This window comes from Solanum stenotomum, chromosome 3, assembly GCF_019186545.1.
Source record: "Solanum stenotomum isolate F172 chromosome 3, ASM1918654v1, whole genome shotgun sequence".
NCBI lineage: Eukaryota > Viridiplantae > Streptophyta > Magnoliopsida > Solanales > Solanaceae > Solanum > Solanum stenotomum.
In genome coordinates this window covers 19,842,268-19,862,003 of record NC_064284.1, presented here as the reverse complement: position 1 = coordinate 19,862,003, position 19,736 = coordinate 19,842,268, and the positions used below count along the sequence as shown (strand labels likewise).

Sequence of the window (19,736 nt, the reverse complement as noted above, 5' to 3'; positions counted from 1 at the left end):
CTAATGGCAATTAACTAATATCGACGTAAAATTTTCTAGCACTCTTTATTAATATGCATATTTATCGTCATCAAAAGTTATTTTAGTTAAAGTGTAAAACCAATATTAGCTCCAATTCTAAACTCGAACCAACTTCAATAGCATGCATGATACACATTTGGGCTTTTTCCATTCATCTCCATACTATTTGCTTTAATGTCCACCATCTCCGATTTCTTTCCTGAAAAACGTTCAGATAAATATATGAAACTTTCCTCATTTCATAATTTGACGTGTTTTAGTTTGATTAGACATAAAACTTAAGAAAGTAAGAGGGAGATTTTTAAATTTTGTGATCTTAAATTAAAAATGTGTATATATATTCAGTGGCGAATCCAGGATTTAGAGTTCGTGGGTGCCAAATAAATTGTGGGTGGCACGCTTACCATGGCACCACAAGCCAATTTTGTTCTGTGGGTGGCACACTTTATATTTATATAAATATTATATATATATACCTATGTATATATAGAGTATTATATATATATACCTATGTATATATAGAGTTTCCGTCGAAGTTTGGGGGTGGCGTGGCACGCCCACATCCCTTCATAGATCCGCCACTGTTAATATATTATATCAAAATATTTTTGAATCTAATAATATTTAACATGTTAAATGTTTGCCTAAGAAAGTTACTGAATATAAAATTAATCAACCACTATTTCCGATTAAAATAGAGTATAAGAATATAAGACGCAAAATTAATTGAAACAAAAAAGAGTAATATATATCAAGTTTTTGGCTGATTCGAATTCTCATAATTTGTTGTATGTAAAATAGAATATTAAAATAAAGTGTAAGACACATAGTTATATTGAGACAAATTAAAAAGAGTAATGTATATATTAATAGCAAATTTTTGGCTTATTCTCGTAATACATTGTTATCCGAAATAGTATAGTTTTATGAGACATGACACAAAGTATGGCCTAACATGGTGCTTGGTTTCTTGTTGATTAGACAAAGTGAATTATGAACATATTTACATCATCACATGTATTGTTTTATTACTTGAAACAAAGGTGGATAAGCTCTCTCTAGCTTGGTGCCGCCTCCGTTGATCAGAGCTAGATAGGATCGAGGGAATTTGTTTGAACCTTCTTCAACAAAAAATTATAATGCTCATATATGATTATAATTTTTTTTTATGTATATATGATAGGTGTTAAAATTTTCTTTGATTTTTTCATGTGTTTACTTCTACATATTTTAATAAAAATTTTGACTTCGTTATTGATAGACCATCTCCCATGATTGATGCCTTGTTTTCGTGTCATCCAACTTCTAAGTGACACTGTTTAAACCCTATAAGTGTAATATCAACCATCCCTATTATTGTTTGCTATCTTCACACACAAAAATTTGCTGGTATGCAATTTGTGTGACAGATCTCGATCCATCACAATTCACACATGTTGCTGAGTTGGCACATTAACAAAAAACAGTTTTTATCGGCAATTAATAAAAAGTGCTAAAATTTTTATGGGTATAATTAGTTAATTATTATTAGATTCAATATCACTATAAGCTTTAGAAATATTTAAAAAAAATGCTAATTGTCAATAAAAACTTATATTTAGCAATAGTTAAATTGTTACCATTACTTAATTTCCGTTAAAAATGAGTTAAACATCATTTTTGATGTAGTGTGCCGTGCCAGGGAGTTAAGTCAGTCACAAATGACGATGATGAACGATTGATTTTATTTTTTCTACATAAATTATGCGACTCACAATTTTTTTAACATATAATAATAAGAATAGTATTTTAATGATTTTTTTCATAAAAACTATTTAAATATTACTGACCACATTACCTTAGCCCTTTTATACTAACCACATAACCTTATTAACCATTTCATTGTTTTTCCATACGAGACTTCTTTTTGGTCAAGAACTTTATTTTTGAATAAATTTAAGTCTCGTATTTGGTTTGTGTAATCGTGTTGGTAGGTAGGGAATATTATTGAAATTATATCATATAATAAATATTTAACATGGAGTGTTTACCCTTCATTCATGATAAAATACAGACTGTTAAATGAGTGAGGGAATATATTATTGGATAGTGAAAGGGTCAAGATGACTTCTAATTCTTAAGAAATAACGCAAAGAAATTTTGGTACGCTCTTAAAAAAAATAAATACAAATTGTAACTAGTCGTTATAAAATAACACAATTTCTCATTTAACTATCAAGTTTTGAAATTAAACCTCAACCCCTAGCTATACCTACCCTTTGATATAATTGCCTGAGGAGTGACAGAGTCAGAATTTTTATTAAGGAGTTCAAAATATAAAAAGTGATTAAACACATGAAGAAGCCTAAGGAGGTTCAACATCTAGTATATATAACATTAAAAAAACCATACATAAATAATAATTTTCCGCCGAATGAAGTTCGGATGAACTCTCTTGACCCTACCCGTCACCGCCAATGGCCCTAAGTGGCTAAGTACATCTTATGAGTTATGAGGATTGTTCCTCTAATCCTACCTATCGATTTCATCCGTAAGTCAATTCATATAATTTGGAAGGGTCGATATAAACACTTTTTCGACTAAAATAGTCTAATGAGAAACTATCTGTTCACGAGTTAACATTAATTTGAAACCTTAGAGCCAAATTAAAACAATTAATTATGTGTAGTATATCCAAAAGTTTAGAGAAAATAATTGATATGTGCTTGTTTGCCCTCCTAACTTGATGCGAGAATATACAATACAAGGAGGTTGGTTTGCAACAAATTAGTAATATCTCACTATTAGCATATTTGATCAAATTTTTACTTTTCAAAAAAATACTTTTGCAGAAAAACTATTATTTTAGTTTTCGAAAAGTCAATTTCTACTACTCTTTAAAAACGCTTATTTTCTTTGAAAAGCTCGATCAAACACCTCACTTTTTTTTTATACTGTGTATATGGCAACAAATTATTAGTAATATCTCACTAATAGCATATTTGGTCAAAATTTTACTTTTCAAAAAGATATTTTTGCGGAAAAACTATTATTTTAGTTTTCGAAAAGCCAATTTCTGCTACTCTTCAAAAACACATTATTTTCTCTCAAAAGCTTGATCAAATACCTTGTTTTTATTATTTTAATAGTGTGTATATGCAAACAAATAGTAAACGGAGTAGGAACTACCGAACTCTTCATCTTACAATATCTTGTGCACCAAATCATGAATAGTGTAATAGTATAAAATCTATTTAGGTAATACATAAATAAATTAAACCACATGTGGGATAAATTCAACGCGTTCTTATTTTATAATCTCACCGTTGTTATTTAATTAAATAAAACAACCAATATATTGGAAGTAATGTTGGTAAAGTCCATTTAAACTATCAAAAATATTAGCTATCTTTTTCCTTTGTACTAAAAATAATAATTTGGAAACGTTACTCTCTGCTTTCCCTTTCTTGAAAACACAGTTTCTCTTTTCTTTTTTTTTAATCGTTGTGTCTGCGCCAATTTTCGTGCACCTTAATTAATTTTACAGGATACTTGCTACCAGATGTAAAGAATCACCTAATGTTTTTCGGAAACCTCATAATTCTCAACCACTCGACGAAAAATTAGTTTCTCTTTATCTATGATTTATCTTCAACATTTGTTATTCACTAATTAATCTGTTTTTTTTCAAGAGAAATATAATGTATGTTTAGGTCTAACAACAACCTTATTTTTTCGACCAATGAATTTTAATTTTCTGCACATGGTATGTAGAAAAATATGCCAATAAAATTCAGCCACTTAAATTTTATGATTGTGAAAAGAAAGGTTTTAAAATTTTTATATGGATTTTTATAGGCATTTTAAGTTATGATTTATTCTTCATGGCTGAATATGAAACTATATTGACATGAACGTGATTGGTTTCTACTATTTTTTATTAGGTTTCCAACTATTACACTAACTTTTTTAAGGTTTTAAAATTTATTTTATAACAAGGGTTAGTATTAAAATTTGGACTTTAGTCTATCTTAATATTTGCAATAATGAAAACCACGCAAAATTTAGATTTTTTTATTTTAACGATTTACAGAATTATTAATTAGAACCTGTCAAAGGCTTAATAGTTAATTCTGAATAAATTAGTTAAGGTTTTTCTTCTTTAATTTGTTGTTTCTAGAACATAGGAGGGATGTTAAAATTAAAAAAATGATTAACAAATCATTGTTGTTTGTTCACTTCAACAAGTAATACACAACTGTAAATATTTTGAATTTTTCTCTAATAATTAAGGATATTGACTAGCTAGGATTTCTAGTCGGCAAGGAAATATTCCGATCTGTTTTATATTATTTGTCCCATGTTGACTTAACACTCTTCTTTAAAAAAACTTTAATAAGAGGTCTGCTTTATTGAACTAATTTTATTAATGATGTTTCGAAATTCAAAATTTGACTACTATTATTTTATATAGTTATTTAATATTAAGTATAGTAAAAAAAATAATCTCTTGATTTATTAAAATGGAAGAAAAAAATTAAAACAATCTATTTTAGACATATGGGGCAAGGTAAATAAAATGAGGGAGTAACAAACTTCCTTATGCCGGTTGGGAGCGCAATCCTTCTCTTAATGTGGACTTCAGACACCAGATGAGAAAAAAAAAACTTCCTTATGCTATTTCCATTTAGTTAGACTTTTGAAGTTGAGGAAACTTCATTGGATCATCAAAATTATTTAGAAATGAGATTAGGTTATAAATGGTTTGGTTGAATTTTTCTTCAAGTTGTGAACCATGAAGAGGCAACGTAGAGAAAAGAGGAAAGTAGTTGGGAAAATTTCGAGAACAAAAAAATTCCTAAAATTGCACTAACTATTTGAGTAGAACCTATATAATTAATAAAGTATAAAATATTTTCACCGACAATATTAACATTGTCACAGAACAAATTGGTGGGCTCCTAAATTTTATTCTTATGGTTCTTAATGTAATTGAACTCCAAAATATCTGAGAAGAACTTACTATTTAACAACTAAAACACAGTTTAATACACTCAACGATGGATGCATATGTTAAAAATGGGACATCTTGACTTTGTTCTCTTTCTAAAACTAGATGTTTATGTATATATATTTTAAAATTAGTATAATATTATGGGAAAATTGTATGAAATAACAAATTATTTATTCAAATTAAATGATATAGTTATACTTTATTTTAATTGTAATTCGCAGCAAACATCCCCTTTTTTTGTCATCTAATTCGGTATACGATTAGCCATTTTCGATATACAATTAGGCATTTTATACATTTCGATATAAAATGTATAAAATACGTTTGTGTTTGTGTAAAGCGAGAAAAAAGTGTATATACAAATACAAATACAAATACATACATTTTTGTCCTATACTCTTATAATTATACAAATATAGATCTTATTATACAAATTACAATGTGTAAATGAATTTATACAAAACTGAACAATTTGTATAAAATTAGATGTTTGTAGCGAATTATACAAATCAAAAGCTCCATAGCAAACATAAAATTTGCTATGGAGCGCAATTATGCAAACTTTAGCTATAACATACAAATATGATTTTTATGTTTGCTATATGTGAAAGTTGCTCTAATATTATCTGTTGGCATGATCTAATATATTTTCTCCTTCTTTATTTCTAGTGGTGTACTCATATTTTAGAAATTTTAGATTTGGGTTTGATTATACACGCACATGATGATATTAAGGTCCTTAATTAGTCGTTACATAGTTATAAAACACGCCTATTCTGACTCTGACCCAGGCTGCCTGCTAGAGTAACAAAGCCATGAAGAGAGAACGTTTATTCAACTTTTTACATGATATCAGAATTAAACTCATTTAACTTCTATCGTGGCAAAAGGTGAAGATTTAACTTTATTTTTCCAATAATATTTAACAGAAAATCTTAATTAACTTGTCGGTGGATCAGGACATCCTTTCTTCTTTCACCACATTAATATTTTGGCATATACTCAAATACATATCTATTAACATATAAATAATGTGGTGTTTGAATAAAGTGTTTTGAGTAAATCTTATAATTAAGTGAGAACATAATTAAGAAACCGTTATTGGTGTCTGTCAAGTAGGTTTAAGCATGACAAATGACACAAAATTCACTGTAGCTAATGACTCATTTGTCTCTATTAGTGCTAGCTAGCTAGCTAGCCTAGCTTCTCAAAATTCTTTGAGATGGACAATTATTCTATTGATTATACAATTACAATATATATAAGTCAATTAGCTAGATGATGGTAATTGTATTTTATTTCATTTTTCACTTTCACTTTCCTTTTGTTGAGGAATTATTGCATATATATGGGGCTAGGGATCATAGAAATAGACCTAGCAAAAATATTTAGAAGCAATTAAGGTAATATTATCATGAATTTGTTTGACATTTTTGTTAAAAATTGTTTATTTTTAGAAGTACTTTTTTTAAATGACTTTTTTAAAAAGTGTTTTTAAGAAAATTATTTGTGTTTGGCTAATTCATTTGAAAAATGATTTTGCTAAACAAATGGTGTGTTTGACTAATCTTTTTTAAAAATGCTTTTGAGAGTCAAATTACGAAAAATAGTAAGTATCAATGTACACTTAATATTAAGATTATTTTATAGAGGAAACTATTTTAAACATCTATTACAAAAAAATTAATTAAAATATAAAGCGATATTATACATACATACATAAATAAATAAATAAATAAATTAAATATTAATATAATATTAACATGATGATTTAAATATAATTAAAAATATTAAGTAAAAGAAATTTAAAAGTAATTCCACAAATTAAACTACTATATACAAAAAATCACCACAAAAATAAATATAGTCATTAATATATTTAATCCTACAAAAATATTGTTGTTACCTTTGTTTCTAATTTGGTAAAATAAAACGTAAAATAATATATAAATATAAAATAATAATATATAAACATAAAATTTTAAGAAAATATTATATAAAAATAAATTCTTGAATAAAATTTAATCAAGCTTATGAGATATGCTAATTAATTAATAAGGGATGTATTGGTAAATATGTATATATTGAAGAGATATTTTGGTCTTAATAATTATTGTTTCTGCTTTTTTTTAAGAAGCAACAATTGTTAGCTTCTCTTCTTCCCAACAATTGTTTCGACTTCAATTTAAAAACAATTTTAAGGATTTGCCAAACACTTATTTTTTCAAAAAAAAAAGAGTGTTTTAAATCAAAAAAACACGTTTAGCCTCCCAACAACAATATCAAACAGAGACTACATCCGAAGTTGCTAAAGCCTTTAGTAATATCTATATAAAATATTAATTATATTATTGCTGCTATATAAACTATAGTAGCAATCCTTTATTTGATTTGTAATAGTGAAATAGTCTCTTTTTAAAAACTTTTTCATTAACTAGTTTTGTTTTGTATTAAACATAATTAGTAGAATTTGGTGTCAACTAATCCTTCCTTTAAATACAAGGTCGGCTAACCTCAACATCAAGTCTTCCTTGTCTCCTCTCTCTTTCTCTCTACACACAGACAAAAGTCATTACCATATAATCTTTGTGTTCTTTCTTAAACATTAGTCACATTAATCCTCAATTAGTTTGATAGTTAATTAATAATGGGGTGCAAATTGGCAGCTGAGAAGCCAAAGCAAAAGCACAAGAAGGGCTTATGGTCCCCTGATGAAGATGATAGGCTCAAAAATTACATCATTAAACATGGTCATGGCTGTTGGAGCTCTGTTCCCATTAATGCTGGTTAGTTTAATTAATTGATTAATTAATACTATAATCTTTCTTCATCTCTAATTCAAGTAGTGTAATTATATCTTATAATTTTCTTAGTAGATAGACATATATTTAGTTTTCTATCTTTACCAAATTCAAATGTCCTAGTTTAAGCGGTCGAACGTTAGAAGAATTTAAGTTATATACACGTATATTTTTACTTTTATCATTATAGTTTAATCTGGAAATAAGCAAGCTAGTTGTATTACATCCTTGTCAATGACAACCACCATATATCATGCTTTTGAGGATTGGTGATGAGCATTAATTAATGTTGGGAGTAACTATATACACCAATAATTAACATGGTTAATATTGTTAATCCTTTTTGTCTATTCATAAAACCGACATTTTTATTCACCGTAAATTATTAATGAAAAATTTATACTACTCCCTCCGTCCCTATTTAGTTGTCTACTTTAGAAATGACACACAGATTAAGGCAATAATAATTAACATAGTGAAGTTACAATTTCACCCTTATAGTAGAATTTACTTCCAAAATAAATTCACTCAAGATAACTAATTAATGCTGGAAAGTTCATAAGTTTATTTATTTTATTTATGACAACTTTTCACTTTAAATAAGGGTATAATAGGAAAAAAATTATTGTCCTTTCTTGATTTGTCAAAATGGACAACGAAATAGGGACAACTAAAAGAGGAAATATGGACAACTAAATAGGGACGGAAGGAGTATAAAATATGACTTTTTCATTCATTTTTCATCAAATCAATTCATTGAAAAAACAAACAGTGAGAAACAGATTTTTGAAATATTGGGAAACCTTCTAAATTTTATGTATGAAAACACTACTATTTTTTCTTTTCTCACCAATTCAATGAAAATATATATGGAAATAGCCATGAAAATTTTCAATGAAAAAATAATGATTTTTTAGTAGTGATTTTTGATCTTTTACTATTTGGATGACTTCAATATTCCAGCTGGGATCAAATTGCCCAAACATATACGTACGATTGTCTAGTTGACGAGTGTACTTGTGTAAAAGAATAAAAAAGTTGTCCCTTTTCTTTAATGAGTAAAACATTTGAAAGTCTGTAATAATACATTAAAAAAAGAAAGAACTTCTACAAGTTCATTGGCTGAGGCGTATTTTCGTTATATTTGGCGCACTACTTGGGAATAAATTTTAGGACAATAACAGTAAGTCAACAAACCATACAAATTTTTGTTTATAATTGAAATGAAAAATTCAATACTAACACATAGAGAAAGACAAGTATAATCGTTGACATCAATTTTATTCTTGTTAATAATATATAGTTTACTGTCATTTTTACAGGCTTGCAAAGAAATGGAAAGAGTTGTAGATTAAGGTGGATTAATTACTTAAGGCCAGGCTTAAAAAGAGGGGCATTTAGCTTAGAAGAGGAAAACACAATCTTGACTCTTCATGCCATGTTTGGCAACAAGTAAGAAAACTGTTTCAATTCTGCGTTATCAATCATTTTATTTTAAAGTTTAACGTGCCAGAAATCACACATGATAAGTTTTTTTTTTTTACACTATCAGGTCATATTCATGTGTAGTTAGTATGTTTTCAACAAATCGACCATAATGTCTAATTACTCTTCTAGAATTCGAAGAGGTAGTAGTCAACTTTGACTATCTAACACCATTTTAAATTAGAAAAATCGTACTGCTATATGGTGCTGACTTCAAAATAATACTACTATTCAATAAAAATTCACCTACTAGGCTGCCCATTTAACAAATATTGTTACAATAGTCGGCAGACTTTTTCTAATAAACATGTAACATGACATTTTATTGTTGATTTAACTTGTACATATTGATAACGTTACATCTGATTACTAAAGTTTTGTACTAATAGGTGGTCTCAGATTGCACAACACTTGCCTGGAAGAACAGATAACGAGATAAAGAATCACTGGCACTCGTATTTAAAGAAAAGAGTGTCCAAAATGGCAGAAAATGAAGGGCACACTAAGTCTGGGAAAACAGATTCTTCACCTTCTTTAAAGAAATTGACTCCACAGAATTCAAGTTTGGATTCATTTGAACATATAGAAGGATCATTAGCAGATTCAGATCAATCTGTTTATCCAAGAGAGACTCAAAAGAGTAACTTACCTAAAGTATTATTCGCGGAATGGCTTTCGTTGGATCAATTTAATGGACAAGATTTTCAAAACTCAGGGAGTTTTGAACCTTCCAAGAGTAACTTTGGGTATAATAATGCAGAGTTACATGACATATTCATGCATAGTTTACCGATGAACAACGATGGTAGTAGCTATGGGAATGGCGTAAATCAAGAGGTTCACAATGATATTTTCCCACCACAACTTAAGTTTGAGGATACCATGTCTGGTAACGGATTTGAGGAATTTATGTCAGGGGAATTCAACATTAACGACGATGTGATGTTCTTATGATGAGTTCTCTTTTAGAATTTTATACAAAATAGAAGAGGTAATAAAGTAGTAACCATACTCTTTGGTTACCTGTTAACGCGCATTTTTACTGTAGATGCCTTCTCCTTTTCTTGTATTTCATGGTGTACAAAGTCTAATTCATTCCATCTGTAATAATAAACTGAGAGTTACATTGCAAACTTGATGATTGTTCCATGTTGAGAACTTAACATAAAGAAACTGGATAACAAAATGACGATCAAACAAGCTGGACGATATATATTTGGAAGAGTATCATAGTTTTTATTGATTTCACAGATGATGTTTTGCACAAGGTGCTACAAGTGCCAAGTAGTCTAATAAGTTAACAATTTAAGAATCAATACATTAAGTGATCGATTGATCTACTGGACACATATGAATGAGGCATCAAATCCCAATAATAACAGTATGAACAATTTGTTAGTTGCTTATGTCCACTTTCTTGACTATGGCTTTAGAAAGTACAAAGTTCAGTTCACCATTATCTAAAATCATCTTGGAGGATTAAGCCGGTCCATAGAAGAACAGAAGCAACAACAAGAAGGATTGTAATCGGTGTCCATTTAAGAGCGATGATCTGGATGCCAACGAGTAAAATTAGAACCTTTTTGTTTAGTTGTGTCAAATATAACAAGATTAATTATCATTGATCAATGTTATAACCACATACCTCAAGCCTTTTAGACTCCCAGACTGGAGAAGTACTTATGTGAGCTTCCATCATTCGTTCCATCATTTCTACGAACATTTTGTAATAATCGAATGAATCATATGATATAATTCAACTTAAATGAAACAGAATTTTAGTGTAACCATATGACAAGCTTACCTACTCTTCGCCTTCTCTCTTTTATTAGTGATAATTCCTCTGTTGCGATATCTAATTCCTTTTGACGATGAGCATTTAGTTTAGATAAATTTGCTTGTGTTCTTGTATCCACATATTGCTTCCTAATGTTGCCAATGATAGTATCTGTAAAACAAAGCCAAACATGCAAAAAGGAACAATAGATGTAAGTAAACATAGACCAACTTATTGCCTAAACCTTAGGCTTAAAACAGAGGAATACTCTGTAGTTAAACTAATGCAGCTACTATGAATACTCCCTCCGTTAATTTGTTTGTCTGGTTTTGATTCAGTACAGAGTTTAAGAAAGTAAAGGAGACTTTTTAAACAAACGATATGTAGGATGAACCAAAATGTCTTTTAATCTAGTCAAACAGACTAGAAAGGAAAGTTAGACAAACTTAATTGAAACGGAGGGAGTACTAAACTATGATGAATATTTTGTATATTACCAAGTTTGATGAAGGTATATGGTTTTGTTATTCTGTCAACAAGACTGCTATCTAATCTTTCAAACTCCTGCTGCAAATCTTGTAGATAATGGAATGCAAGCTTTCTTGGGTACGACGACTCGCACAATGTCAGATAGCAAATCCCATTTTCAACCATGTAGCTAAATATGAAGTAGCAAAATAAGGACACAATTGTAAAGAGCTAATTGTGGAATGTAAAACTACAACATAGCTAAAGCAAAAGGTGACAAATAAACTGAAGAACTAAAAGTAACAGAGAAATGATATTATAATTTCTGATAACTGAGAAATCTTCAGGCCTGTTGGTGCATGATTCTAAATAGGTGTAAGAGTGGTTAGAGTCCCACATTAGTTGGGGAATGGTCCAACGGTCTGCTTAGATGGATTTGGGCAATTGTTCCTTGCCTCAAGAAGGAGCTTTTAGGGTGATAGTTAGGCTCAGGTGTCATATCTTGCACAATTGAATGTATAAGGGATCTGCCCTCTACTATCTGTCTAATTCACACATCATATCATGCACTACTTGTCTACTTCTACCAGTGAGTCAAGACCCTGATGTATAAGGTTGACTAAGGATGGTCAGTTGAATATCTTTTCGTCGTATAATATACTGTGCATACAAAATACTACTGCGGATATAGGTCAAGAATTACTTTTATAAATTAAATCTTGAATACCCCTGGAATGCTAGTATATACCAATTTACTTAATGTTATTGCTAAAGTGAAAGTGTTTGTAAAAGAACTAAATAAAGGAAAGTCACATTCTTGAATCTTGATAGACCATTAAAGAAAGCCATATTTATCTTGGTAGGATTGATTTCATCCCTAACCAGAGGTCTTAGAATTGAATCCTGAATATGACATTTTACCTCCTAATATGGAACTTTCAGACACAAATAAATCCAAATTTAATTGGCTCTCTTAAGGTAGATATCGGACACCAGGCAAGAAACTAAAAAAAAATGCAAAATGAGATGTAATTAAAAGTAGATGAAAGAAAAGAATACTTGAAGCAATGGTGATCTACAAGAATGGTCATCTTGGAAGATGGCAAGGCTTGTAAAGAAATTTCCTTGAGAATGAACTCAGCTTGTTTCTTGTGAGTTGTTAAAACATCATTATTCTCTTCATGTAATCTTGGACCTTGTGCTAAGGGCATCCCATCACTTACCCTCCCTATAATTGTCACCTTCACCATCCCTTAATTAATAGTAACAAAATACTACTAGAAAGTTCTCCTTTTTCTTTCTCTTTTCTTGTTAGTCTTTTTATCTTTTTTCTTTGGCTTTGATTTGTGATATATTTGTGAGAGAATTGTAGGTGGTTTTTGGCAATTAATATGGTCAACATAATTAATGACTTATGGGTTTTATAAGGAGTAAATGGGGTGAAGGAGGAAGGAAATGAGACTAAGAATATTGAAGGGAAAAAAGAACTTGGGAGTGAAGTTATTCTTTGTTGTGATCAAAAGTTGTGTACACGCGGTTAAGGAAAAAGAGCCTAAACAAGTCCCTAGCTAGGGTGGCCAAAAAGTTTACAAGGATCCAAAAGGAACAAAACGAAATGCAGTACTCTCCGTCTCAATTTATATGATATAATTTGATTAAATACAAAAAAAAAAATTAAAAAAATAATTATTTAAAACTTGTGATTTATTATATCAAGTCATAGATATTTGTATAATTATAAATCATTTCAACAAACATTTTAAGATCAAAAGTTGTGTACACGCGGTTAAGGGAAAAAAAGGCTAAACAAATCCCTAGCTAGGGTGGCCAAAAAGTTTTAGGAGGATCCAAAAGGAACAAAATGAATATAGTCGCTTTATTTAGTTTAGCTCCAATTATAATTATAATTTATACTGTATAATATATATTTTTATATATAATTTTGAAATACTTAAGTTTTAAAATATTAAGTTGATTTAATTTATTATGGTGAACAGTTTATCCATTACTTTTCTACTCTCTTTTTTTTCCTTTATGGACTTGAGGAGAAAATTTGCCACCACGCCTTCAACTCTAAGAAAATTATTGTTGACCGAGGTAAAACCATGACAATTTATTATTTTCTCCGTTTATTTTTATTTTAAATAAAAATAAAAATATATTTTTTAAATAATAAATAATTAATAGTTAAACGATCTTTCTTCGTATTTGCACTTACATTATAGAGCAACTTTCACATATAGCAAACACAAAAATCATATTTGTATATTATAGCTATAATTTGCATAATTGCTCTCCATAACAAACTTTATGTTTGCTATGACTATTAATATGTATATTTCGCTATACATATATACAAAAGAAGCAATTTCGCTATACATATATACAAAAGAAGCAATTGTATAATCAGTTTCGGTATACGTATAAAAAAGAATTAATTGTATAAAGCGAGAAAGAGAGAAAAACAAGAAATCTGGGCAGGGGAAGATCGTATTTGTATAATAATAAGTGTATAGGACGAAAATATATACATTTGTATTATATATATAATTTTCTCTCGCTTTATATAAACACAAACACAATGTATACATTTGTGTTTGTATAAAGTGAGAGAGGCGAGTGAGAGTGGTGAGTGAGATCTGGGAGAGGGGAGAGAGGGAAACAAAAACATATGTATATATACAATTTTCTCTCGCTTTATACAAACACAAACGCATTTTATACATTTGTGTTTGTATAAAAGCGAGAGAGGCGAGGGAGAGACTGCCGAGAGTGGCGAGCGAGATTCACCAGGGAGAGAGGCGAAATAACAACAATTTGCTATTGGTACAATTAAATCAAATCGTGGTTATGTCATTTAATTTGAATTAATAGTTGGGCAAATTACAGAAATCACATACTTTTAAGACAAAATTACAATTTATCCCTTNNGACGAGCGAGATCTGGGAGAAGGGAGAGAGGGAAACAAAAATATATGTATATATACAATTTTCTCTCACTTTATACAAACACAAACGCATTTTATACATTTGTGTTTGTATAAAAGCGAGAGAGGCGAGGGAGAGACTGCCGAGAGTGGCGAGCGAGATTCACCAGGGAGAGAGGCGAAATAACAACAGTTTGCTATTGGTACAATTAAATCAAATTGTGGTTATATCATTTAGTTTGAATTAATAGTTGGGCAAATTACATAAATCACATACTTTTAAGGCAAAATTACAATATATCCCTTAAAAGTTTATAATTACAAAAATCCCTCAAACGGATACAATAATATAAGCGCTGATACATTAATCTGATGCGCGAGATACATTAATCGTTAAGTAAGATACATTACATTTTATACATGATACACTAATCTGATGTACATTTTATACATGATACACTAATCTGATGCGCAAGATACACTAATTTGATGCGCTGATACATTAATCTGATACGCGAGATACATTAATTTAATGCGTGAAAATGAGAGATTTTGGAAATTTGTAAAACTTATAGGAGATAATGGTAATAAGTAAACTAAAATGTGGAATTTCTGTAATTAATCCTTAATAGTTTGTTATTATATAGAATTTTCCAACATTATAATGCAAATTTGTTTTACAAATTAATCCCCTTAATCCAAATCAAAAAGAGTTGGGGCCCGTGTAACGCGTCGCCACTTTTGGGCCATGGTGGGCTTGACACTTGACAGGAGCATTATTGGGAAGCCAAGCTTTGTTAATAGGGAAAATTCACGATTAAGCAAACATGTAATATATAGTTAATTAGCTAATATAGCTATACTTTACATTAATTACAATCCGTAACTTACTTCTAGTTATAATTACACTCATCTCTGTCGTCTCTCTCCTCTATTCTTCTCTCTCTGGAATCTCGCTCGTCTCTCTCCTCTTTTTCAGTCATCTCTCTCACCTCTCTCCTATCCCTGTCCAGTCTCTCTCTCTAGTCTCTTATGTCAATATCTCTCTCACTTTATACAAACACATATTATACAAACATAAATGTATAATTTGTGTTTAGGTTTGTATAAAGCGAGAGAGACTGGATATACAAATACATCTCTCCGTCCTATACACTAATAATTATACAAATACAATAATTTTCCATATCCAGTTCTCTTTTGTCTTTCTCTCTCACTTTATACAAATACAAATTATACAAATACAAATGTTTTAACTCGATTCAATTGTATATGAATTCAATTTGTATGCAGATATACAAATACAATCATTGATACATATACATAGTAATTACATATATACAATTATCTAACCGATATACAAATACAATTCACTTCCTCTCACTTGACTCTATCCTCCCTCTCCCAATCTCGCTCGCCACTCTCCTCCCTATAACATGTAGCTATGAATCGTAATTAGCAAACTATAGCTATGGAGTACAATTAAGTTATTTTTGAGTGGCAATATGTGAAAATTCTCTGTTAATAATGTATTTTCTTTCCTGAAACAATATTCTAATTTCCAGCGTTTTAACTTGTGGTTAAAGTTACCTATTAATTCGCACTAGGAAGTTCCACATTGGGGGTAAAGTGCTCCTTATCAAAGGTGACTCCGTACTCAAGGAACTCGAACTAAGACTTCTGATTAAGGATGAAGGAGTACTTACCGCTCCACCATAACCTTTGTTGGTAACGTTACTTATAATTCTTTGGCTGAAAATATTTGGACAATTCCACACTAATTATTTGTAAATAATGAGTAACAAAATCGCTTTAATATTCATTTAGGTGAAAAAAATTCTTGCTTTTTTATGAAAATATTTAAAGCACTATTATAATGAGAGGAATACATGTCAAACCTCAAACTATATTTCTTTTTCAAGTTTTATTTTAAAATTATTTTGTGTAAGCTGAAGAAAGAAAAAAAATGAAAAAATGAAAAAACGAAGGATAATCCCTTACTTTTGGATTATTTCTTTTACAAATAAAAAATTGTGAAGGAATCTGAATAAGCACTTCTTTTTTTGGATAAGCAATTGTTAAAGACGTGATTCTTTTAGCGCCTTTATATCCTTTTCCTTTTATTCTTTTTTCTTAACTTACGCTTTATGTATTATTGTTCCTTTTTCTTTTTTATTTTTCTTTTAGTTAATCGAAAAATTATACATGAATATGGTGCTTTTTTTGATCTACCAATAATTTGAACTTTTATGATCTTTTTCTCTCTTTTTTCCTGTATGTTTAAGTTTTGATTATGCTTCAAATCATTAAAAAAAAAATTATACCATCATGTTACTTGAAAACGAACTTCAATTAACTTCCCCTTTTTCTTCCCTTTCTTTTCTAGCAATCTCCTCTTTTGTGACTTTAAAGTGTTACTTTTAAGTGTGCATAATAAAATGTTGATGTGTGTGGTGTACCCACACTAGTAAAAAATGAAATGGACAAATTATTTGGTACCTTCTACCTTCCATCAACACTAGTACCAAATACGCAAATGAAAAGATCAATTTATTAGGCTGGTGTCGTATCTAATAAGATTCGAACTTTGGTTTTCCAAGATTGTTACTCTTAACTCTTCGGCCAATAAGTTATCTCTCTCTACTCTCTACTCCCTCTCGCTCGACTCTATCTTCCCTCTCCCAATCTCGCTCGTCACTCTCCTCCCTATAACATGTAGCTATGAATCGTAAGCAAACTATAGCTATGGAGTATAATTAAGCTATTATTGAGTGGCTATATGTGAAAATTTCCCGTTAATAATGTATTTTCTTTCCAGAAACAATATTCTAATTTCTAACGTTTTAACTTGTGGTTAAAGTTACCTATTAATTCACGCTAGGAAGTTCCACATTGGGGGTAAAGTACTCCTTAACAAAGGCAACTCCGTACTCAAGGAACTCAAACCCAAGACTTCTGATTAAGGATGAAAGAGTACTTACCACTTGACCATAACCTCTGTTGGTAACGTTGCTTATAAGGAAAAATTACTGAAATACACGTCTTATGTTTCCCTTATTTCCAATATCCTCTTCTATTTCTAAAAACCTCTAAAATCCCTTATTTCTTTAATGTATCCGAGCTACATATTAATGTATCCGAGCCAGTATTTAATGTATTTGAGCTACATATTATGTATCCGGTTTATGTTATAATGTATCCGAGCTACATATTATATATCCGGTTTGTGTTACTTTTTAAGGGATTAATGTAATTACAAACTAAAGAGGGATAGATTATAATTTCATATTAAAACTATGTGATTCCTAAAATTTATAAATACATTAAAAAATGGAATCAAAATCTGTTATGCCTAGGACACTTGTACAAATCCTATTTGTCCAGCCTATAGATAATATAGAATTTTAATTTATACAAAAAATAGAAAAATTAGATAATTTAAAAAAACAATATTGTGGAAGCTTCCAAAATGATGAGTCAGCTCATCCAAGTGTCTCAATCAAACTTTGAACCAACGGTCTTGATTTAATTTTATTGTCTTGTGATGCACAAGTCTAAAACGAAATAAATGTGTTTCTTTCCCTTGTCCTCCATTGTTGTCGTGAGTTTGAGCTTCTTCATCACCAACATCCCCCTTCAAGTTGGAGGGAGAGGAAGTAACCCCCAACTTGCGAATATTCGATCTATGAGAAGGACCAGATAACGACTTGGTGAAAACGTTGGCGACCTGAGAGTGAGAGGGAAATGAGACCAGCTAGAAATTGTTGCCGGACGAAGTGACAGTCGAGTTCGATGTGCTTTATCCGTTCATGGAAAACTGGGTTCTTCGCGATATGAATCGCAACTACTTATAATTCGTAGGCTGAAAATATTAGGACAATTCCACTCTAATAATTCGTAAATAATGAGTAGCAAAATCGCTTTAATATTCATTTTGGGGAAAAAAATTCTTGCTTTTTTATGAAAATATTTAAAGCACTAATATAATGAGAGGAATACACGTTAAATCTCAAACTATATTTCTTTTTCAAGTTTTATTCTATAGTTATTTTGTGTAAGCTGAAGAAAGAAAAATATGAAAAAAACGAAGGATAATGCCTTACTTTTGGATTATTTCTTTCATAAATAAAAAAGTGTGAAGGAAGCTGAATAAGCAAATTTTTTTAATAAAAAATAATAATTGGATAAGCAATTGTTAAAGACATGATTCTTCTTTTAGCCTTTATCCTTTTCCTTTTCTTCTTTTTCTTAAGCTTAATGTATTATTGTTCCTTTTTCTTTTAGTTAATTGAAAAGGAGTAAAATTTATCCTCACCTGGTGTATATACCAATTCAATATATGCATGTCATGTGTTTGAATTTATACATGAATATGGTACTTTTTTCACACTCCACCAGTTTGGACTTTTATGATCTTTCCCCCTCTTTTTCCTGTTTGTTTTAAGTTTTGATTATGCATCATATTATATAAAATAATAAATTATACCTTCATGTTAAAAAAAACTAACTACAATTAACTTCCCCGTTTTCTTCCCTTTCTTTTCTAGCCATCTCCTCTTTTGTGACTTCAAAGTGTTACTTTTAAGTGTGCATAATAAAATGTTGATGTGTGTGGTGTACCAACACTAGTAAAAGACGTAATGGACAAATTATTCGGTACCTTCTACCTTCCATCAACACTAGAACCAAATACGCAAATGAAAAGATCAATTTATTAGGCTGGTGTCGTATCTAATAAGATTCGAACTTTGGTTTTCCAAGATTGTTACTCTTAACTCTTCGGCCAATAAGTTATCAAGATTGCCAAAAGAAGGCACGTTCACAGCATGTAGGTCTAATTATTGAAATATATGGATTTTTTCTCTATGAAAATGTATAAAAAGTGGAAGTTTCCATAGAAATTTCCTCTAAACTAGAGCAAAGGTGCATTGCTTTTCTTCCAATTCATGGCTTATTTATACTTGAAGTTCAACTTTGGGCCATATTCAATTTTGCAATGCTCTAAACTCTTCTGCAATGTTTTCCTTCCCCTCATTCTTCATTTTCATTCGTCGAGCATTAAAAATTTTCAGGTTTGGTTCAATAGCCTCCCATTTAACAGAAAGAAAAGATGATAACACAGAGAATTCTTGGAACTCAGATATGAAGAAACTGGTTCTTAAACATTAGTCTCAGCCCACGGGATCAGTGGTTGAGCCAGGATTGTCATACCAGGAATTTAAGCATGTGATCTCGCGTCAAGGGGATTCAACAACTTTATATAT

General features: G+C 30.0%; 3 protein-coding genes across 5 annotated transcripts in view; 2 read left to right on the top strand and 1 right to left on the bottom strand.

Moving 5' to 3' along the window:
- LOC125858059 (uncharacterized) overlaps positions 1 to 19,736 on the top strand; it is a 280,326-nt gene that overhangs the window by 79,777 nt on the left and 180,813 nt on the right. The gene's annotated exons all lie outside the window — the stretch shown is intronic.
- Positions 7,441 to 10,391, top strand: LOC125858046 (transcription factor LAF1-like). The gene is made up of 3 exons (XM_049537719.1): positions 7,441 to 7,800; positions 9,138 to 9,267; positions 9,690 to 10,391. The coding sequence occupies exons 1-3, from the start codon at positions 7,662 to 7,664 to the stop codon at positions 10,252 to 10,254; spliced, it is 834 nt and encodes a 277-aa protein (XP_049393676.1). The 5' UTR covers positions 7,441 to 7,661; the 3' UTR covers positions 10,255 to 10,391.
- LOC125858049 (25.3 kDa vesicle transport protein) lies at positions 10,499 to 12,946 on the bottom strand. The gene is made up of 5 exons (XM_049537723.1): positions 12,605 to 12,946; positions 11,575 to 11,735; positions 11,105 to 11,248; positions 10,946 to 11,013; positions 10,499 to 10,852 (listed from the first exon to the last, which is right to left on the bottom strand). The coding sequence occupies exons 1-5, from the start codon at positions 12,793 to 12,795 to the stop codon at positions 10,757 to 10,759; spliced, it is 660 nt and encodes a 219-aa protein (XP_049393680.1). The 5' UTR covers positions 12,796 to 12,946; the 3' UTR covers positions 10,499 to 10,756.